This window comes from Balaenoptera ricei, chromosome 15 (genome assembly GCF_028023285.1).
Source record: "Balaenoptera ricei isolate mBalRic1 chromosome 15, mBalRic1.hap2, whole genome shotgun sequence".
Lineage (NCBI taxonomy): Eukaryota > Metazoa > Chordata > Mammalia > Artiodactyla > Balaenopteridae > Balaenoptera > Balaenoptera ricei.
In genome coordinates, this window is record NC_082653.1 from 15448733 (window position 1) to 15471585 (window position 22853).

Genomic DNA, 22853 nt, shown 5'->3' on the forward strand with positions numbered 1-22853 from the left:
TGTCCCCTGCATTGGCAGGCAGATTTCCAACCACTGCGCCATTTGGGAAGCCCCCATTAAATAATTTTTGTGTGAATGAACTGAATGAATGAATGAGCCTATAGTATTTGTAGAAGGCAACGGATGGTGTGTGAGGTGGGCTTAGTGAATCAATCTTGGGTTAAGATCGGGCTAGGAAAGGGGAGTATCCACCCATTACCATTATCAAGCGGGTTCTGGGGAGCAGCACGAGAGTAACTAGTTTTAGAAAAGCTTGATCTGGTGTTGTGTAATTCACTCATTATGTAGCTTAGGGCTTGTACCTTCTTCTGAGGGCCTCACTCTCCTGCTGCCAGCTGGAGGTTGGGTCTGGATCAGGAGTCAGCAAACATATTCTGCAAAGGACCAGAGAATAAATATTTTAGGCTTTGTCTAAAGCCTTGGGTCTCTGCCCCAACTATGCAGCTCTCCCACTGTAGTGAGAAAGTAGCCTCAGACAATAAGTAAATAAATGAGCGGCTATGTTCCAGTAAAATGTCATTTAGAAAAACAGGCAGCTGTCTGGATTTGGTCGCCAGGCTGTAGTTTGCTGACGCCTGGTCTAGATGACCTCTCAGATCCCTTTTAATCTTAACAGTCTATGATTTTTTTCTTTTTGGCCGCATCACGCAGCTTGTGGGTTCTTAGTTCCCTGAGCAGGGATTGAACCCAGGGCCCCGGTAGTGAGAGTGCTGGGTCCTAACCACTGTACCGCTAGGGAAGTCTCAACAGTCTATGATTTAAAGATTTAGAACCAAACATATAAAGGACAGAAATGATCATACAGTGTCATTACCCTCCTATGGTGTCCATGGCAGACATTGCTAATTGATCACAGGACTCTTCCGATGAGAAAGGAGTTGGCTTTTATAATCAATCACATGTAGAGAACTCTAGCTGGAGCATTCTCTCTCTCAATCTTTATGAAGCAAATATTTAGAAAACTGCAGATACTCTCTTGAATGTGGCATTGAGGAAAATAGGAAGAAGCAGAGAGTGGGAAGTCTGGCCGATTCTTCCACTCTCATTCCTGAGTGAGAGGAATCAAATTGTCCCCAGCGTGGTGTAAGTGAGAACCAAAATCCTGAACCTAAGCCAAGCTGCTTGACCCAACAGTGATATTACCCAGTGGTGGAATTCAGACTTGCCGTCTCACTCTCACTTGCCCTACTAAGTGTGCCAGCCAGGAGTGAAAGCCCCTGGCATATAGTAGTTCTCCAGTGCATGACGATTTTCTTCTTTTACTTTTCCCACCAAAATTTAAATCGTTGAATGACTTCTGCATAGAGGGATCAGCTGCCTGTCTAGTTGGAGGATACTTTACAAATTAGTTCATTTGGATCTTGACAATGCATGACTCTTTTGTGTCTATTTGAATTTCCACAAACCCCCTCCCTTTGAAGAGTGAATGGGGAAATTGTAAGCATCAGGAAGTTACATGTTATTGAGGAAAGAGTTTGGGCTTTGCAGTTAGACAAATTAGACTCGGCTTTTAGAGATAATGATCACTCTCTTGATAATTAGAAGCAATCTATATAGACTGGGTAGCACACAGAATAGGTTCACCAAATGGGAGCCATCATTTTTTATCACGTGAAATCTGTAGGGGGTTTGGGGGTAGGAAACGTTCCTCTAACGTCTCATATTACACACTATAACTAAATATTGATTACAGTGACTGGTGAGCTGCTTTGCTCCTTTATCTCAGATTCACTTCTCTTTAGTCGTAAGGGAAACAATTCATTTATTCTTTTCAGAGTCCTTTCACACCGATAACCTCACAGCCCTCTGAGAAGGCTGATTTGTTAGGATCATCCCATTTCACAGTTGGGAAAACTGAGCTCCAAAGAGATTTGTTGAGGGCAGAGCTCTTTCTTCTGCACCTTTTATGTGACAAGTCTTTATGAGCACTTTCCATGTAGCAGGCATGGAATATGCACTGGAGATACAACAGTGTTAATACTGGAGGGAGATCAATATCTGTTGGTTGAGGGATATGCTCTTGGACTCTTTAATCAACAGAAATTGATAAGAGGCCAGAGGAGAAATTCAAGCAAGGCTTTATTGGGATAGGGAGCTGCAGCACCAGGGAGAGAAAACAAGTAACAGTTTCCCTTGCTCACTTACTGGGGAGGTGGCGAGGTGGTCCCTTAAATTGGGTGAAGGTAGGGGCGGGTCCAGGGAGCTGGACTGGAGGTGTGGCTTGGGTGGTCTGCCCACCCCCTCGGTGGTGCTGTGTGCAGGGGTCATGCACAGTACCCTGCTTTTGCTCCTACACCTCAGAAGTGGCAGTTGGGTTTTTGGACCTTTTGTATCTTGTTGTTCATAATTTGCCCCAACTGCTCACGCAAGCAGTTATTTTTAGTCCCTTATAGATTCTTTGTATTCTGTTGCTTGAGGAGAGGAGGAGACTTTTCTCCAGGTGCAAGCACTGCAGCAAACGGTCCCAGTCTGTCTCAATGTCATCTGAAATTTGAGAAGGAAATTGCACTGAGCAATCAGTAGAGAGTTTCACAATTCCCTGGGAATCCAGGAGTGGGAGAACTAGGGGTGCATTGCCCAACGTCTCAGCTCAGAATCCAGGTCTAAATAGCATTTTTGCCTTTGACCTTTTACCCCCCATCTCCACTAACAAGGCTAAGGAGCCTGGGGCCCCTACGATGCTCAGGGTTCAGACGGACACCTGAAATGGTTTCCTTATCAGCCTGGCGACATCTCCCAGGCCAGCCTCTCCTATTTCTTCCCTGGCCCTTACTCTGTTGGCCTAACAGTCTTGCTCGGGACAGGAATGAGCCACTGTCTCTCTGGTGTCAAGCTTCCTGGTCTCTGGCCGAGCTTCCTGCTTATGCCATTGAAGCTGGGAGGGGCCGAGGAAATGCTCGTGAGACCACACCCACTAGGGAAGGTATAAACAGGGAGGCTGGGCCAGCAGAGCTGCTCCTGCCCTCACCATGACCTTCAGTGGCCTCTTCCCCTTCGTGCTTCTTGCCCTGGGAACCCTGGCACCTTGGTCTGTGGAAGGTGCTGGAAATGGTGAGTTGGAGTCACCCGGGTATGATCTTGGCTGCAGGGTCAGAGACGGGGGCTCATAGTGGTGTGGGGATGGCCCCTTCTCTAGACTGTAATCTCTCAGCTTAGTTTCAGGAGACGTCCCTGGGGGTGTGTTCATGTCCATCTGGGCTCCAAGGTCTCTGTGCAAGCTTCTGAGCATCTGGAAATTCTTCGTTTACTCAGCCATCTGTCAGCCCAGGTCTCACTCCCTTTCTGTTCTATTCCTCTCTCTCTCTTTCTCTCTGCCTCATTTCCCGGTCAGTGGCTCTCCAATCATCAGTCTGACTCTTGCTGGTTCTTTCCGTTAATCTCTGTTTTCCTGTCTTTGGCTCTAGCTCTTCACCTGCTCTGTCGGTTCTATTTATCTCTGTTTATTTCCCTCCATCCCCATCATGCTCAGCCTGCCTCTCTGCCTGTGTGTAGCCTTGCTTCTCCCTGGGGAAAGAAACCGTGGCTGGGAACCCTATGCCTTTCTCCTGACCACGTGTGTGATTTTATAAGCCTGTCACTCTTCATGGAGGTCAGACAGGGACTTCACTTTGGACTTTGTGGATGGTCACCTGAGTGAGGGTCACTACCGGAAAGCGGCGCTTTGTCCAGGAGCCGTGATGGCTACTTAACACCCAGCCTCCTCCCAAACTCTTGAACTTCTCTTCCAAAGCTTTGAAAGCTGGAGCCTGCCCTCCTAGAAAACCTGCCCAGTGCCTTAGATATGAGAAACCCAAGTGCAACAGTGACTGGCAGTGTCTAGAGAAGAAGAAATGTTGCCCTGATACCTGCGGAATCAAATGCCTGGACCCTGTCAACATCTTGAACACAGGTGAGGAGGTGGGAGAGCCACCCAGCCACGCAGCACTGTACAACTGGCCACCTGCATTGACTGGGGGCCCAATGTCAGAAGAGAGCCAGATCCTACCTTCAGGGGGTATCCCGGCCTCAGGAAGGATGTGGTGGTCATGGGGATGGGAGGCTCAGGCTGGGGCAGGGCCTGGGGCAGGGGCTGGGGTCCAGAAGCAGGGGGGTGGTGTGGAAGGTACAAGGTTTCTAACCCATGACTCTACTCTCACCAGTTGAGGAGAAGCCTGGGAAGTGTCCAGTGGTCTACGGCCAATGTCTGATGCTTAACCCCCCCAGTTACTGTGAGACAGACGGCCAGTGCGTGGGTAAATTAAAGTGCTGCAGGGGCATGTGTGGGAAAGTCTGCATTTCCCCTGTGAAAGGTAAGGAGGGGCTGGGGCAGGCTGACCTCCTTCCCTCCAGCTCTCTCAGTCTCAACCCTCTGGAGTTCCAGGCATATAAACAGGGAGACTCCTGATCCCAACCCCAAGCAAAGCCTCTGCCTGACTCCCTTGTCTTTCAAGAGCCCTGTTCCCCAGGCCTCAGGGCAAGGATTTCCATAGGATGACTCATGGCTCTGATTCTATCCCAGCCCTTCTGAATAAGGGCCCCAGGGCAAGTGACTCAGAGTCTCAGTTTCCTTATCTGTAAAATGGACATAATGAACTTGAAAGTGCATTGTCAAAAGCCCTGTGCACTAAGTATGTATTACTAAGGTTATTTCCAAGATGTTGTCTAGGGTCAAAGTCCAAAAGATCAGTGGATTTTGAGGATAATCTTGCTCAATGCTCCGACTTTAGAGTTTTCTAGTAAAATAGAGACTTGAAATCAGCCTCCTGATACCAAGACTCATACAACTATATCAGCACCTTGCTATTTTCTCTATCTCAAGGGGTTTCTTGGGGAGAGAATGTGGAGATGACTTGGCTGGTTCCTATATTGAAGCCCTGATCTCATTTTCTCTCACAGCCTGATTCCTGCCACTTGGAAGTGGCTCTGGATTCCTACTCTGTGTGGTCTGAGAATTCCCTTCTACTCCAACGCTTGGATCTCTGGGGCACTCCGTGGTGAAGCCTTGGTCCTATCACCAATATCTTCTTTGCAGAAAGGCTTGGCACCCAGTAGGCTGCCAGCAAATGCCTATTGATTGGTCAATAAATAAATGAGCATATTTCTCCCTGTACATCCTGCTTCTGTGGTTCACTGGGGAATATCAGTTGGGTGGGAGATGAGGAGGGAATGTCTGAATAAGAGGCCTCCCTCTTACAGATATGGAGTGGAAGGAAGAGCCTTAGGGGCTGGACAGACCAGAATTTACATCATGAGTCTGAAAAGCCTTGGCTCTGTGGTTTGGGACAAATGACTTTATCTCCTACATCTTAATCTCTTGACCTGCAAAGTGATGATAAAAATCAACTTCTCACAGTGTTTGGTGTTTGGAGCATTGGGGTATCCAATGCAAAATGAAGAGCAATGTTACGGGGCCATAGCAGGTTCTCAGAAAATGGTGGATACTTTCCTTCTGTGGTGATCTTGAGCCTCTTTCATTTCTCCTCTCTCCCAAGACACTATTTCTTCTATCTTAAAATAAGTGTTGAACAGAACAACATGTACCCGATTATCAGTCCCAAGGGAGGACTCCAAACACATCTGTCTGTCCGTTGTATATTGGTATCAGAGTCTCCAAGGAAAGCACAGCATAGTCGAGCACTGGATGAAACAATGCTTCACTTACACAAGACGCTTCCACAGCGGGCCTCGATTTCCCATGGCTAGGGAGTCTCTCCTGGCAGCTGATGCCGGGCAACTTACGTGTAGGCACTCCTCTCATGACACGGTAGAAGGACCCCATCCCTGCCCCGCTGAGGGCAGATACAGCAGTGGGGTTAACCAGATGCCAGAGGGCACACACACAAAACAAAGGAGCATGCGTTGAGCTTAAAACAGGGAAAGATATTTCCACTCATGACAATAAGCCCGGCACAGGTTGTATGGGCTCCTTATGTCTTGGTAAATAAGTATTCCAGGTCCAAGGTCCATTCTTTTGCAGTGGGGGATACATGCATGAGACTGCCTTTCCCAACACTAGGAGTATTGTCATGGTAGGTCATGTTGATGACATGTTCTTGGCCAGAACCACAGGAGAGTGATATTGTTCTTGACTCACTGGAGTGGAAAGAGTAACAAGAACCGGAATTCCGAGAGCTAGAGCCAAGTAGGGAACTTTGCTCCACGTTTTTCTGTGCTCTATGGATTCTAAAGGAAACAGAGAACTTAATTCGATTAATGATTTTAAAAAGATTAGATTAATTAGGTTAATGATTAACTTAATTAGATTAATGATTTAAAAAAAGACAAAATAAAATTCAATCCTGGGCTTCCCTGGTGGCGCAGTGGTTAAGAATCCGCCTGCCAATGCAGGGGACACGGGTTCGTGCCCTGGTCCGGGAAGATCCCACATGCCGCGGAGCGTCTAGGCCCGTGAGCCACAATTACTGAGCCTGCGCGTCTGGAGCCTGTGCTCCGCAACACCAGAGGCCGCGACAGTGAGAGGCCCGCGCCCCGCGATGAAGAGTGGCCCCCGCTCGCTGCAACTGGAGAAAGCCCTCGCCCAGAAACGAAGACCCAACACAGCCAAAAATAAATAAATAAATAAATAAATAAATAAATAAATAAAATAATTAAAAAAAATTCAATCCTTTCCTGGAAAATGTCACTGGTCTAAGAAAATATTCCATACTATTTCAACCTAATCTTTAAAAAAAAAGATTAGATTAATTAGATTAATGATTAACTTAATTAGATTAATGATTTAAAAAAAGGCAAAATAAAATTCAATCCTTTCCTGGAAAATGTCACTGGTCTAAGAAAATATTCCATACTATTTCAACCAATATTCCAAGAGTAACAACTGGATGTATTAAGTTAACCATTTCAGAGGTGAGGGAAAAGGGGAAGAGCCGTTTAATTCATTTTATGAGCCATTCAATTCATTTTAATTTCATTCATTTTAGCCACCCTCCAAGTTGACTCCCAATGATCCTCATCGCTTGGTGTTCACACCCTTGCACGGTCCCCTCCCACCTTTTTGCAAAGTTGGTCTGTGTGACCAATAAAATATTGCAGAGTGACAGATCTTTATGTCCTTATGAAATTAGATCATTAAAAGAGATTAGCTTCCATTTGGGGAGGTTGTGCTCTCCCCGATCATTCGCTCAAGCAGAACTCAGCTGCCACGTTGTGAGGACACTCAGCCTTTTGGGGAGCGGCCCCCAGGGTGAGGAGCTAATGCCTCTGGCCAACGGCCTGTGTGGAGCTGAGGCCCTCCAACGATCACGTGAGAGACCTGGAAGTAGATTTTTCTGTCTCAGTCTAGTCTTGTCCTGGCAAACAGCTTGATTATAACCTGTGAGAGACCCCAGGCCAGAACCACCAGGCCAAGCTGTTCCTGGATTTTTTTTTTCTGTTACCAAATACTTCATTGTTATCATCGTTTATCTACAATCTTAAATACGGTGGGAGATGACAATGCTCGTTAATGTTAATGTTGGTGGTGGAATAACACTTCATCAATTACACATCAAGTTTTACACACTAAAAACTACCCAGTTTGGGGGAACTTTCCTGGCGGTCCAGTGGTTAAGACTCGTGCTCCCACTGCAGGGGGCACGGGTTCGACCCCTGGTCGAGGAATTAAGATCTTGCATGCCAAAAAATAGAAAAAATAAAAACCACTCAGTTTTATTAATTAACATATCGTAAGTTCACACAGAATCTAAATGAAGCCTTCCCAAATCCACTCTATAGTCCTCAATCAAAATACAAGTTACAAGCATTCAGACTTTTCTGTTCTTCTGATATAATGATCTGAGAAATGTGATTTCTATGGTTTACAAAATGGAAGGTAATTATTTATGGTTTACAAAATGCACGGATGTACATTAATTATATGACCTTTCAGGGAAGGGTTTCACATAGTTTTCTTGGGTATTTATGAAGATTTCTATATTTCAACCATGTCAACATATATTCATGACTTCTATCTATTTCTATTATGAAGACACATCAGAATCTCAATGAACGGTAACCCTCAGACTGTGAGATGATGTTTATGGTTTTAAGATGCTAAGTTTTTGTACAATTTGTTACATAGCCATAAATAACAAATTTGCTGAGGTTAGTAAAAATTTGATACTACAGCCAAATATTCTGGCCTGTAGAAGAAAAAATAATTATGTACCAATTTTGTCTTCTCTGAGCAAAGTTGGGAACATCTTAAATAGAATGTTAAACATTAGAATTCATGAGGGTTTAAAAAGCTCTCCTAAAAGTGAAATGTGAATTCTTTATTAAAATTAAGAATGGAAATGAAAGGATAGAAATTAATCCATAAGAAAAGAAAAGAAAAAACACCTATCTGAAACTTTGTAGCAAAACCTACATTAAGTTGAATTTTCAGAGGTATTGTCATTAAAGTCATAAATAGAATAAGAGTCACCACTATTTTTCAGCAGTGTATGAGATATACAAAACTATGCAATGAGATAAAGGAATAAAATATGTAAGAATGAAAAGAAAGATTATTGTCATTATTTGCAGACAGTATCATTTCCTACATAACAATTTAAGACATTCAATACAGTGAATGAAATAAGTTTCATCAGAGTTGCTGGGTATAAGGTCTATACAAAATTCTATAGCATTTCTCCACATTACCCATAATCAGTCAGAAATAATAAAAGTAGACATAAATAATCAAAGAAACAAACCCTACAATATATCTAGGAACAAACCTAAAAATTATGCCAGAGGGACTTCCCTGGTGGTCTAGTGGGTAAGACTCTGTGCTCCCAATGCAGGGAGCATGGGTTCGATCCCTGGTCGGAGGACTAGATCCCGCATGCATGCCGCAACCTAGAGGCCGATATGCCACAACTAAAAGATCCCACATGCTGAAACTAAGACCTGGTGCAGCATAAATAAATAAATAAATACATATTTAAAAAAAATTTTTTTAATTAAAAAAAATAAAAATTGTGCCAGAACTTTGTGGATTAAAAAAAAAAAGAATTTTATTGAAGGTCTGAAAGAAGAACTGAATAAATAGAGAAATAATGTTTATGTTTGGAAAGACTCAGTAAGGTAAAGATTGCAACTCTTTAAAGAATCATTTGTAAATTCAATATAACTGCAATAAAATCCCCAACATTATTTTTTAAAACAACTTGGCAAAGTGATCCTACAGTTCATATATTAGTATAAAGGTTGCAGAAGAATCAAGAACATTTTTTAAAAGTACAAGAATGGAAACTAGCAAGACCACATATCAAAATATTATTAATTATATTATTTTTACATTATAATAATAAATGTAGTATGATGTTGGTACAGGAATAAACAAATAGTCTAATGGAATAGAATAGAATGTCTAAACAGAAATCTGTGTATTTGTGGAAATTTGTTATATAATTTTCTTTTTTTTTTTTTTGTAGTATTTTTGTGTGGTTTTGGTATCAGGGTGATGGTGGCCTCATAGAATGAGTTTGGGAGTGTTCCTTCCTCTGCAATTTTTTGGAAGAGTTTGAGAAGGATGGGTGTTAGCTCTTCTCTAAATGTTTGATAGAATTCACCTGTGAAGCCATCTGGTCCTGGACTTTTGTTTGTTGGAAGATTTTTAATCACAGTTTCAATTTCATTACTTGTGATTGGTCTGTTCATATTTTCTGCTTCTTCCTGGTTCAGTCTTGGAAGGTTATACCTTTCTAAGAATTTGTCCATTTCTTCCAGGTTGTCCATTTTATTGGCATAGATTTGCTTGTAGTAGTCTCTTAGGATGCTTTGTATTTCTGTGGTGTCTGTTGTAACATCTCCTTTTTCATTTCTAATTTTATTGATTTGAGTCCTCTCCCTCTTTTTCTTGATGAGTCTGGCTAATGGCTTATCAATTTTGTTTATCTTCTCAAAGAACCAGCTTTTAGTTTTATTGATCTTTGCTATTGTTTTCTTTGTTTCTATTTCATTTATTTCTGCTCGATCTTTATGATTTCTTTCCTTCTGCTAACTTTGGGTTTTGTTTGTTCTTTCTCTAGTTCCTTTAGGTGTCAGGTTAGATTGTTTACTTGAGATTTTTCTTGTTTCTTTAGGTAGGCTTGTATAGCTATAAACTTCCCTCTTAGAACTGCTTTTGCTGCATCCCATAGGTTTTGGATCGTCGTGTTTTCATTGTCATTTGTCTCTAGGTATTTTTTGATTTCCTCTTTGATTTCTTCAGTGATCTCTTGGTTATTTAGTAACATATTGTTTAGCCTCCATGTGTTTGTGTTTTTTATGTTTTTTTCCCTGTGATTCATTTCTAATCTCATAGCGTTGTGGTCAGAAAAGATGCTTGATATGATTTCAATTTTCTTAAATTTACTGAGACTTGATTTGTGACCCAAGGTATGATCTATCCTGGAGAATGTTCCGTGCGCACTTGAGAAGAAAGTGTAATCTGCTGTTTTTGGATGGAATGTCCTATAAATATCAACTAAATCTATCTGGTCTATTGTGTCATTTAAAGCTTCTGTTTCCTTATTTATTTTCATTTTGGATGATCTGTCCATTGGTGTAAGTGAGGTGTTAAAGTCCCCCACTATTATTGTGTTACTGTCGATTTCCTCTTTTATAGCTGTTAGCAGTTGCCTTATGTATTGAGGTGCTCCTGTGTTGGGTGCATATATATTTATAATTGTTATATCTTCTTCTTGGATTGATCCCTTGATCATTATGTAGTGTCCTTCCTTGTCTCTTGTAACATTCTTTATTTTAAAGTCTATTTTATCTGATATGAGTATAGCTACTCCAGCTTTCTTTTGATTTCCATTTGCATGGAATATCTTTTTCCATCCCCTCACTTTCAGTCTGTATGTGTCCCTAGGTCTGAAGTGGGTCTCTTGTAGACAGCATATTTGTGTGTCTTGTTTTTGTATCCATTCAGCAAGCCTGTGTCTTTTGGTTGGAGCATTTAACCCATTCACGTTTAAGGTAATTATCGATATGTATGTTCCTATGTCCATTTTCTTAATTGTTTTGGGTTTGTTTTTGTAGGTCCTTTTCTTCTCTTGTGTTTCCCACTTAGAGAAGTTCCTTTAGCATTTGTTGTAGAGCTGGTTTGGTGGTGCTGAATTCTCTTAGCTTTTGCTTGTCTGTAAAGCTTTTGATTTCTCCATCAAATCTGAATGAGATCCTTGTCAGGTAGAGTAATCTTGGTTGTAGGTTCTTCCCTTTCATCACTTTAAGTATATCATGCCACTCCCTTCTGGCTTGTAGAGTTTCTGCTGAGAAATCAGCTGTTAACCTTATGGGAGTTACCTTGTATGTTATTTGTCATTTTTCCCTTGCTGCTTTCAATAATTTTTCTTTGTCTTTAATTTTTGCCAATCTGATTACTATGTGTCTCAGTGTGTTTCTCCTTGGGTTTATCCTGTATGGGACTCGCTGTGCTTCCTGGACTTGGGTGGCTATTTCCTTTCCCATGTTAGGGAAGTTTTCGACTATAATCTCTTCAAATATTTTCTCGGGTCCTTTCTCTCTCTCTTCTCCTCCTGGGACCCCTATAATGCGAATGTTGTTGCGTTTAATGTTGTCCCAGAGGTCTCTTAGGCTGTCTCCATTTCTTTTCATTCTTTTTTCTTTATTCTGTCCCGCAGCAGTGAATTCCACCATTCTGTCTTCCAGGTCACTTATCCGTTCTTCTGCCTCAGTTATTCTGCTATTGATTCCTTCTAGTGTAGTTTTCATTTCAGTTATTGTATTGTTCATCTCTGTTTGTTCTTTAATTCTTCTAGGTCTTTGTTAAACATTTCTTGCATCTTCTCGATCTTTGCCTCCATTCTTATTCCGAGGTCCTGTATCATCTTCACCATCATTATTCTGAATTCTTTTTTAGAAGGTTGCCTATCTCCACTTCATTAAGTTGTTTTTCTGGGGTTTTATCTTGTTCCTTCATCTGGTATATAGCCCTCTGCCTTTTCATATTGTCTGTCTTTCTGTGAATGTGATTTTTGTTCCACAGGCTGCAGGATTATAGTTTTTCTTGCTTCTGCTGTCTGCCCTCTGGTGGATGAGGCTATCTAAGAGGCTTGTGCAAGTTTCCTGATGGGAGGGACTGGTCGTGGGTAGAGCTGGCTGTTGCTCTGGTGGGCAGAGCTCAATAAAACTTTAATCCACTTGACTGTTGATGGATGGGGCTGGGTTCCCTCCCTGTTGGTTGTTTTGCCTGAGGCAACCCAACACTGGAACCTACCTGGGCTGTTTGGTGGGGCTAATAACAGACTCTGGGAGGGCTCATGCCAAGGAGTACTTCCCAGAACTTCTGCTGCCAGCGTCCCCGTCCCCACGGTGAAACAGAGCCACCCCCTGCCTCTGCAGAAGACCCTCCAACACTAGCAGGTAGGTCTGGTCCTGTCTCCCCTGGGGTCACTGCTCCTTCCCCTGGGTCCCGATGCGCACACTATTTTGTGTGCACCCTCCAAGAGTGGGGTCTCTGTTTCCCCCAGTCCCGTCAAAGTCCCGCAATCAATTCCCACTAGGCTTCAAAGTCTGATTCTCTATGAATTCCTCCTCCCGTTGCCGGACCCCCAGGTTGGGAAGCCCAAGGTGGGACTCAGAACCTTCACTCCAGTGGGTGGACTTCTGTGGTATAAGTGTTCGCCAGTCTGTGAGTTACCCACCCACCAGTTATGGGATTTGATTTTACTCTGATTGCGCCCCTCCTACTGTCTCATTGTGGCTTCCTTTGTCTTTGGATGCGGGGTATCCTTTTTGGTGAATTCCAGTGTCTTCCTGTCAATGACCTTCCAGCAGCTAGTTGTGATTCTCGTGTTCTCACAAGAGGGAGTGAGAGCACGTCCTTCTACTCCGCCATCTTGGTTCCTCCCCAAATTTGTTATATAAAAAGGAGGAATTTTTACAACTGGGTAGGGCAAAGCTCAAACTAGTAATGAAAGCAATTGGTTTTTTTTTTAAAGTTCACACTGACAACTTTTATTGAGTTTAATAGTAATTTTTAACATAGAGTGTCAGGGTTCTACCCTAAGAGAAACAGAACTGGTAGGACCAGTAAGATATATATATATCACAAATGTATTCATAGCAATGTATATATGTGTGTATTTATTTATTTATGTTTATCATGAGGAATTAGCTCACACAGTTATGGAGGCTGAGAAATCCCATAATCTGCCGTATGTAAACTGAAGACCCAAGAAAGTCAGTGGTATAATGCAGTTCAAGTCCAAAGACCTAAGAACCTAAGAGCTGGGACTTCCCTGGTGGCCCAGTGGTAAAGACTCTGCACTTCCACTGCAGGGGGCACGGGTTTGATCCCTGGTTGGGGAACTAAGATCCTACATGCCTTATGGCACAGCCAGAAAAAAAACCCTAAGAGCTGATGGTGTAAATTTTAGTCCAAGGGCAGGAGATAATGAGGTGAGATGTCCCAGCTCATGCAGAGAGGCAGGAGAAAAGGTGCAAATTCCTCCTCCCTTCACCTTTTGTTCTACTGGGCCCTCAACAGATTGGATGAGGCCCACCACACTGGGGAGAGAAATTCACTTTACTGAGTCCACAGATTCAAATGCTAATTTCATCTGGACACATCCTCACAGGCAACCTAGAAATAATGTTTAACTTGAGCATTTCATGGCCAGTCAAGTTGACACATAAAATAAACCATTACAAGTCAACTCGGCACCTATGTGGATCTCTTTAAACCATACTTAATCTTCAAGTAAAGACAATGACAGGGTCATAATTCTGCCAGACAGGGTACAATTATCCCGTATACAAACCAAAACACGTTAATTCCTTCCTCAGAAGAGGAAGTAAAGCTCTAGAGTGATGTTTACTCTCCTCCTTCATATCCAGTAACAAATTCTATGACGTAAAATTAACGATACATAAATACTATGATATAAAGTCAATACATCTTATGTTACATGATAAGGTAATGAGAGAGGAAAGAAAATAAACACGCATACACATGTATTCATAGCAAAATAAGGAGGCAATGTCATGACTATTACAGCCCTCATTTCTGTAACTGGTCACATGGTTGTAGCTGATATTTATAACTACCTTCTTCCACTGCCCATTCTATATTCCTTTGTCTTCAGCAAGCACTTCAGCTGGTCATGGTTCTTTACCTGATGGGGTGACCCAAACTTTCATTCCTGAAGGGTCTGGGCCATTAGTGGCCTTGCCTGGATTGGGTCATTGTTTTCTGATGACTTAATTACAGAGTATGATAATATTACCAGGTCCCTACGGGATCTCCTGTGTTCCAGACATACTCTTCCTTATCTCCGGTGTGGAGTAGTAGTCCAATTTCCCCTTGGTAGTCATGATCAGTCACCCCAGCCAACACTGTCACTCTCTTCTTTGACTGTTGATTCAGAGGCATGAGGTATCCAAAGTGGTAGGATGGTAGTTTTAACTTCCAGTTCAATGGAATCATTGTTGTGTCTCCTGGTGGAAACATTTCTCCCTCCAGAACTAACCCCTCTAGGCCAAGAGTGCACAAAGTCAAGGGGACAAGTAGCCAAAAAATTGCTAGTGGCTCCCTAGGGATCATAGTGGGTGGTGCCCCTCCCATCTCTACCTCTTGATTTCGGAACCCATGAATCCTGGTTATGGGAGAAACAGCATCATATATTGGACACTGATTGAAAGCATAGACAGCCTTCTGAAAAACCTTGTCCCAGCCCTGCAAAGTATTGTCACACAGCTGGCACTCTGCCTGAGTCTTTGAAAGGCCATTCCACTGTTCTATCAAGCCAGCTGCTTCGGGATGGTGAGGAACAGTGTAAGAGCAGTGAATTCCATGAGCATGGACCCATTGCCACACTTCTTTTGCTGCGAAGTGAGTTCCTTGATCAGAGCAGTGTTGTAAGGAATACCGTGACAGGTGGATAAGGCATCCTATAAGTACATGTTTGGTAGTTTTGGCAGAAACATTGCATACAGGGAAGGCAAATTCATATCCAGAGTGTCTATTCCCCTTCCATGATGCAAGTGGTCCAATGTAACCAACCTGCCACCAGGTAGCTGGCTGATCACCCCAGGGAATGGCTCTATATTGGGCATGAATGTTGGTCTCTGATGCTGGTAGATCAGGCACTCAGCAGTAAACAGTGAATTATATTTCTATATCCCAGAAAGAAACAATTAAAGATGAAACTTTTTATAGTAGCATAAAAAATCAAATAGCTATAAATAAAATTCAGAAAAGATGTGTAGAATCTTTATGTAGTAAATGGTAAAACTTTTTGAGAGAAATTAAAGACTATCTAAATAGAAAGAGAGATATAGCATATTCATAGATTGCAAACCCTAATATTGTAAAGATGTATTTTCTCCCTAGATTTATTTATAGATTCAATGCCACCCTGGATGAAAATCCCAATAGGTTGTTGTTGCTTTGTTTATTTGCATGTGTAGGTATCTTGCAGAAGCTATATAAAAATTTATTTGGAAAAAAAATTTATTTGGAAAACCAAAGAGACAAGAATAGCATGGACATAAATGAAGAAGAATATAAGAATAAGACAGAAAGGGGCTTCCCTGGTGGCACAGTGGTTAAGAATATGCTGACAATGTAGGGGACACGGGTTCGAGCCCTGGTCTCGGAAGATCCCACATGCTGCGGAGCAACTAAGCCCGTGCACCACAACTACTGAGCCTGAGCTCTAGAGCCCACGAGCCACAACTACTGAGCCTGCGCACCACAACTACTGAAGCCCGTGCGCTTAGAGCCCGTGCTCCGCAGCAAGAGAAGCCACCGCAATGAGAAGCCCGCGCACCGCAACGAAGAGCAGCCCCCACTCGCCGCAACTAGAGAAAGCTCGTGCGCAGCCAAAAATAAATAAATTTAAAAAAAAACATTAAAAAAAGAATAAGGCAGAAAAACTTATGCTACAAATTATAAAGTTTTATTATAAAGTTAGAGTAAATAAAGTATTGCGATATTGGCCAAGGATAGATTCATAGACCTTTAGTGTATGAGCATTGAATGAGAAGACAGAAAGAGCTCAGTAACGTGAACAGGGCAGGTTTAATATGAAAATGATTAGTGGTTACAAGGGATTAACTAAAAAGGAAAGAAAGAAAACCCTAGGGCTGAGGGAGAGTAGTCAGGGAAAGAACAAAATGCAGGAGAGTGAATCCTCTCCAAGGTTAGGATTTAGACTCATTGGAGAGGATGTGGTGGCAGCCCCCTGGTTGGCAGAGAAGTTGGGTGGGTCGTCCCAAGCCAGAGCTGGTCCACAGTCCGAGGGGTGCTGGAGGAAAGCTCTGGGAAGCTGCCTGCTTGGGGTGCTGTTGGACTAACTGGGAAACCGTGACCAGGAAGCAAGCTGGGGCACCTGCAGGGCTCACACTTAGGAAGCCTGCCGGGTGGTCCTGGGAGCCCTTCTTGGAGCTGGCTGTGCGTTCCACTGAATGCGCCTGCTGGGTGAGCTCCAATGGTGGGTACCACACACCAGCGCAGCAGCACCAGAGCAAGAAAAAGGAAAGCACATCAGAATCAGGAAGAGGAGCCCCTTCCTCCTCCAGTGTCCGTCCTGCACCCACTACTGATAAAGATTAACATCACGTTGGCCAGCAAGGGAGAATGTTCCTATATTACAAGCCAGCAATGGAAGATGGATTTGGAGCTGAGAGGCAATAAATTGAAAACTCACTCAAGTAGACTAGAAAAAAGAGCCCCCAGACAGTCCCCTACACATGCAGGAATTTGATTTATGTCACAGGTTGTCTGGCACACCAGTAGGGAAAAGAGAGTGTTTTCAATAAATGGCACTGGGACAAATAGCCACATCCCTATCCCTATTTTTAGAAAAGAAGAAGAAAGAAGAGAAACTTGATCACTATATCTCATCACATGCAAAATCGGTTCCAAATGGGTTGTAGACAATACAACAGGCAAAACCATAAAGATTTTAGAATGTAATACAGGATAGTATTTTCATGACCTCAGTGCAGAGAAAGATTTTTTAAAGAGGACACAAAAATACTAACTATAAAGAAGATTGATGAGTTTGACTACAATAAAATTTAAAATTCTGTGCTCAACATCATTAATCATTGGAGAAATGTAAATCAAAACTACAATGAGATATCATCTCACACCAGTCAGAATGGCCATCATCAAAAAATCTACAAACAATAAATGTTGGAGAAGGTGTGGAGAAAAGGGAACCCTCTTGCACTGTTGGTGGGAATGTAAATTGATACAGCCATTATGGAGAACAGTATGGAGGTTCCTTAAAAAACTAAAAATAAAACTACCATATGACCCAGCAATCCCACTACTGGGCATATACCCTGAGAAAACCATAATTCAAAAAGAGTCATGTACCACAATATTCATTGCAGCTCTATTTACAATAGCCAGGACATGGAAACCACCCAAGTGTCCATTGACAGATGAATGGATAAAGAAGATGTGGCACATATATACAATGGAATATTACTCAGCCATAAAAAGAAACGAAATTGAGTTATTTGTAATGAGGTGGATGAACCTAGAGTCTGTCATACAGAGTGAAGTAAGTCAGAAAGAGAAAAACAAATACCGTATGCTAACACATATACATGGAATCTAAAAAACAACAACAAAAAAATGGTCATGAAGAACCTAGGGGCAAGATGGGAATAAAGACGCAGACCTACTAGAGAATGGACTTGAGGATATGGGGAGGGGGAAGGGTAAGCTGGGGCGAAGTGAGAGAGTGGCATGGACATATATACCTTACCAAACGTAAAATAGCTAGCTAGTGGGAAGCAGCCACATAGCACAGGGAGATCAGCTCGGTGCTTTGTGACCACCTAGAGGGGTGGGATAGGGAGGGAGACGCAAGAGGGAAGAGATATGGGGATATATGTATATGTATAACTGATTCACTTTGTTATAAAGCAGAAACTAACACACCATTGTAAAGCAATTATACTCCAATAAAGATGTTAAAAAAAAAACCCAAGCAGCCAAAATAAATTAAATAAATAAATAAATTTATTTAAAAAAAAGCACATGCATATACATATTCTTATCGGCACTATTTATAGTAGCCAGTGCAAATGTCCATCGGTGGGTGAATAGACAAAATGTTGTGTATCCTTATGATGGAATATTGTTCAGCCATAAAAAGGAGTAAAATACTGATACATGCTCTGACATGGATAAAGAAGCCAGACACAAAAGCTCATGTATGGTATGACTGCATTTATATGAAATATCCAGAATAGCTAAATCCAGAGATGGAACACAGACTGGAGGTGGCCAGGGGCTGGGGGTGGGGGAATTACTGCTTAATGGTAAGGGGGTTTCCTTTGGAGTGATGGAAATGTTTGGGAACTAGATAGAGGTGGCAGTTACATAACACTGTGAATGTAGTAAATGATACTGAATTGTTCACTTTAAATGATTGGCTGAAAAAAATAAATAAATAGGGCTCTTTCTTGTCACTCCCTCCCCCCCAAAAAAAATTAAAATTCTGTTTAACAAAAGATACTGTTAGGAAAAGGAAAAGGTGAACTACTAGTTCACCGGATACTCCCTGCTTTTCTGACCCTGGGGAAGCTGGGGCAGATGAAGGAGATTGCTGCTACCTAAGGGAAAGTGAAGGCTTCCAGGTACCAAAGAGGTCTAGATTGGACAGTTTAGGAGGACTCCAAGCCCCCATTTCATGGGAGCAGCACTTACTTCAGGGACAGAATGTCCAGACTGTCCTGTCCTGTCCTTTTCTGTCCCACCCCACCCTAGCACTGCCCTAGCACTCCCAGAGCCTAACTTTTCTTAGGTTGTGGACAGATGCCAACAGATCAAATTTTTCCCATGAAATGTGGGTCCATGCCCTTGGAGATCCGACTCCTATTACCTAGTGTATTTCTGGGAAATTGCAAATTCATGTGCATATGTGGGTTTTCACTTATGCCTGCATGTGTGTTTCTATGTGCCTGTTGTGTCTTTGTGGCACACCTGCTTGCTACTCAAGGCATGGTCCACAGACCAGCAGCGGTGGCGTACCAGAGAGCTGGAGAAATACAGCATCTCTGGCCCCACCTAAGACCTACTGAATCAGAATATGCATTTTATGATTCTCGTGCACAGTCAAGTTTGACAGGTCTGGCAAACCTGTTTGTAGCTGCCCAGGAGAGCTTATACTTTGTTTAGGAGAGAGGGTCAGTACTCATAGGATGGGTGCATTGGATTGCAGATCTGTATGTTTACAAGCACACCTATGCGTGTCTTTACATGTGTGATGAGGGGAGTATTTCCTGAGGGCCGACTATATTCCAGGCACCCTGTAAATTCTTAACACAATCATTTGTATCCTCTGTCTCGTTTGATTTTGTTGAAGGCCTTGGGAGAAGCAGAGAGTAGGGATGATTTGTGCTGAAAGCCTTAAAAATATCCAAATGCTTTGACTCGATACATTCCACCTCTAGGCATCTGACCCAGCAGAGAAATCTGAATTAAAGAAAAAATGATTCATGCACAAGGACTTACATATACACATAATCTCTAAAAGAAACCAAGAACTGGAAATGACTGGTTTGTCCAGTGGAGTTACAGAAATGATGACAAAGCCTTGAAGTGGATAACAATGTAGTCATTAGCTGAGTTCAGCAAAACACTTGTTTCCTGAGTGGCCTTTCCCAGCCAAGTGCATGTTGTACCTGAGGTTGATAGAGCTGACGCCCCTGCTCTCACGAAGGTCAAGATATTGATGCAGTTTGTATGACATCGGGAAATTGTGTTATAACGTAAACCAGAAAAGAGGATATGAAATTACATATACAGTGTAATTACAGTCAAGGGAAAAACGCACTTGAATCAGAAAGAACAAGCCACACCTTCCCTCTAGGCAAAGCGTGGGGAGGAGGCAAGAGGCCTGCCTGAGACCTCGGGCGCGCCTGGACACGTGGTCCTGTGAAAACCTTGGCTTGTCTTCTGTATAAAGTGTTTCTTATTCCCCATAGATTGCAAGAGCCACAGTTCAAAAGGAACAAAAGGGCTGCTTTGTGAAATAACGTCAATACTTGGCTGGGAGGATGGCTTTGCAAATTACGGGCAGTTTCGGAAAATGTTTCTCTTTGTGTAGATTTAGACTGTACATGATCTGAGAATTGTTTATCCTTCAGTCTGTCTCTCATCTAATCCACCCAATATTCACCTGACCTGCGGACAAATAAAGAAAATTATCTGCAATTCACAGCAGGTGTACTAACCATGTTGTGTCAATGCCCCCTCTGGATTATTTTGGGAAACATGGAATGCCAAAGACCTCACCAGACCATCCTGCTGTATTCTTCCCTTACCTCCAGCAAGGGTTATTCCAGACTAAGGACCCCAGGCTCAGGGAAATACAGTCCAGCCCATGCATCACCTTGCATCAGGGGGAGGAGGCCAAGCCCCGAAAGGAGATAAACTCCTAGGTTACACACATGCTGAAGAAGCGGTGATAGGGTTTTTTTTTCTACTTCTCCAATTTTTTGACAATGATCACTTTTAAAAAATGAAACTCTTATCAATGAGTTTAAAAATATTTGAGTCCAGAAATTCCTTGTTTCTCCAGTTCTTCTTTTAAAGACTTAACGTTTTTAGACCAGTTTCAGGTTCACAGCAAAATTAACAAGGTAGAGAGATTTCCCATACACCCCCTGCCACGACATATGCATAGTCTCCCCTATTACCAACATCCCTCACCAGAGTGGTGCACCTGTTACAGTCAATGAACCTACACTGACACATCATAATCACCCAAAGTCCATCATTTACAGTAGGGTTCCCTCCTGGTGTCGTACATTCTATGGGTTTGGACAAATGTATAAAGACATATATCCATCATTATAATATCATACAGAGTATTCACTGCCCTAAAAATCCTCTGTGCTCTGCCTATTCATCTCCCCCTTCCCAATCTCTGGCAACCACTGATCTTTTTACTGTCTCTGTAGTTTTGCCTTTTCCAGAATGTCATATAGCTGGAATGACACAGCATTTAGCCTTTTCAGATTGGCTTCTTTCATTTAGTAATTCATATGTGTTTAAGTTTCCTCCATGTCTTTCCATGGCTTGATACCTTATTTCTTTTTAGAGCCAAATAATATTCCATTGTCTGGATGCACCACAATTTATTTATCCATTCGCTTACTGAAGAACATTTTGGTTGCGTGCAAGTTTTGGCAATTATGAATAAAGCTGTTATACACATCTGTGTGCAGTTTTTTGTGTAGACATATGTTTCCTACTCCTTTGGGTAAATGCCAAGGAGCATGATTGCTGGATTGTGTGGTAAGTGTATGTTTAGTTTTGTGAGAAACTACCAAATTGTCTTCCAAAGTGGCTGTACAATTTTGCATTCCCACCAGTGATGTATGGGAGTTCCTGTTGCTCCACATCCTTGTCAGCATTTGGTGTTGTCAGTGTTCCAGATTTTGTTCATTCTAGTAGGTGTGTAGTGGTATCTCACTGTTTTTCCTAGTTGCATTTCCCTGATGACCTGCGAGGTGGAGCATCTTTTTATATGCTTATTTGCCATCTGTCTTCTTTGGTGAGGTGTCTGTTAAGGTCTTTGGCCCATTTTTATTTTTTATTTTTTTTGAATTTAAATTTATGTATTTATTTTTGGCTGCTTTGGGTCTTTGTTGCTGCGTGCGGGCTTTCTCTAGTTACTGCGAGCAGGGGCTACTCTTCCTTGCGGTACACAGGCTTCTCATTGTGGTGGCTTCTCTTGTTGCGGAGCACAGGCTCTAGGCGCGGGGGCTTCAGTAGTTGTGGTGCACGGGCTTAGTTGCCCTGAGGCATGTGAGATCGTCCCAGACCAGGGCTCGAACTCATGTCCCCTGCACTGGCAGGCGAATTCTTAACCACTGTGCCACCAGGGAAGTCCGGCACATTTTTTTTTTTTAATTAATTAATTAATTAATTTATTTATTTTTGGCTGTGTTGGGTCTTCGTTTCTGTGCAAGGGCTTTCTCCAGTTGCGGCGAGCGGGGGCCACTCTTCATCGCGGTGCGTGGGCCTCTCACTGTCGCGGCCTCTCTTGTTGCGGAGCACAGGCTCCAGACGCGCAGGCTCAGTAATTGTGGCACATGGGCTTAGTTGCTCCGCGGCATGTGGGATCTTCCCGGACCGGGGCACGAACCCGTGTCCCCTGCATTGGCAGGCGGATTCCCAACCACTGCGCCACCAGGGAAGCCCCGGCACATTTTTAAAGTGAGTTGCGTGTTTATTTTCTTACTGTTGAGTTTTAAGAGTCTTTTGTTTATTTTGGATAACAGTCCTTTATCATGGGTGTTTTTTTGCAAACATTTGTTCCCAGCCTGTGGCTTGTCTTCTCATTCTCATAACATTGTCTTTTGCAGAGCAGTTTTTCATATTAATAATTTTTTTTGGCAATGATTATCTTGTATAATCTTCCTTAGGTCACATTTCCTGGGAAACGGCCTTAGGGGCACATGTTTATGTGTAGGAGGTTTTCTGGGGAGTATTCTGAGAAGCAACACCTGCGAGAAGTAAGAGGAACACAGCTGGGGAGAAGAAGAAGTGGAATTGTGATTCATTGCAGCAAAGGCTCAGCCAGTCCCCTGGGGAGCTCTGGAGCTGGGAGGGTCCTTCAGAGGTGCCCCTAATCAAACTATGGAGCTGAGCCTTTGTACCCCAACATCAGCCAGTCTGTGGATACAGGTTGCCCCTGGGAATGGGGTGTAACCTTGGTTGAAACAGCTCACTATGGCCCAGGGAAATTCCCAGGGAGGGACTCAGCTCTCAGTGTCAGCAGCCAGCAACACCCCAGCAACTGATGGCATGAGTGCCTTCATCCTAAAGGGATCTGACAGCCCACTACAGTATCCACTATGTAATCTGAAAAAAAGTAAACTCGAAATAAAGAAAAAGAATATGG

The 22853-nt window shown here is 42.8% G+C and overlaps 1 protein-coding gene across 1 annotated transcript; it reads left to right on the forward strand.

The window, feature by feature from the left end:
- The first annotated feature begins 2945 nt into the window (after positions 1 to 2945).
- On the forward strand, positions 2946 to 4979 carry LOC132349271 (antileukoproteinase-like). The gene is made up of 4 exons (XM_059897562.1): positions 2946 to 3051; positions 3731 to 3889; positions 4140 to 4289; positions 4876 to 4979. The coding sequence occupies exons 1-4, from the start codon at positions 2970 to 2972 to the stop codon at positions 4878 to 4880; spliced, it is 396 nt and encodes a 131-aa protein (XP_059753545.1). The 5' UTR covers positions 2946 to 2969; the 3' UTR covers positions 4881 to 4979.
- The last annotated feature ends 17874 nt before the right edge of the window (positions 4980 to 22853 follow it).

Bases quoted from the DNA above. Each gene is read 5' to 3' on its own strand.
- LOC132349271 (XM_059897562.1), top strand. From the start codon at position 2,970: ATGACCTTCAGTGGCCTCTTCCCCTTCGTGCTTCTTGCCCTGGGAACC. The intron at 3,052-3,730 runs GTGAGTTGGAGT...TCTCTTCCAAAG, and splicing joins TGTGGAAGGTGCTGGAAATG to CTTTGAAAGCTGGAGCCTGC. The intron at 3,890-4,139 runs GTGAGGAGGTGG...TACTCTCACCAG, and splicing joins TGTCAACATCTTGAACACAG to TTGAGGAGAAGCCTGGGAAG.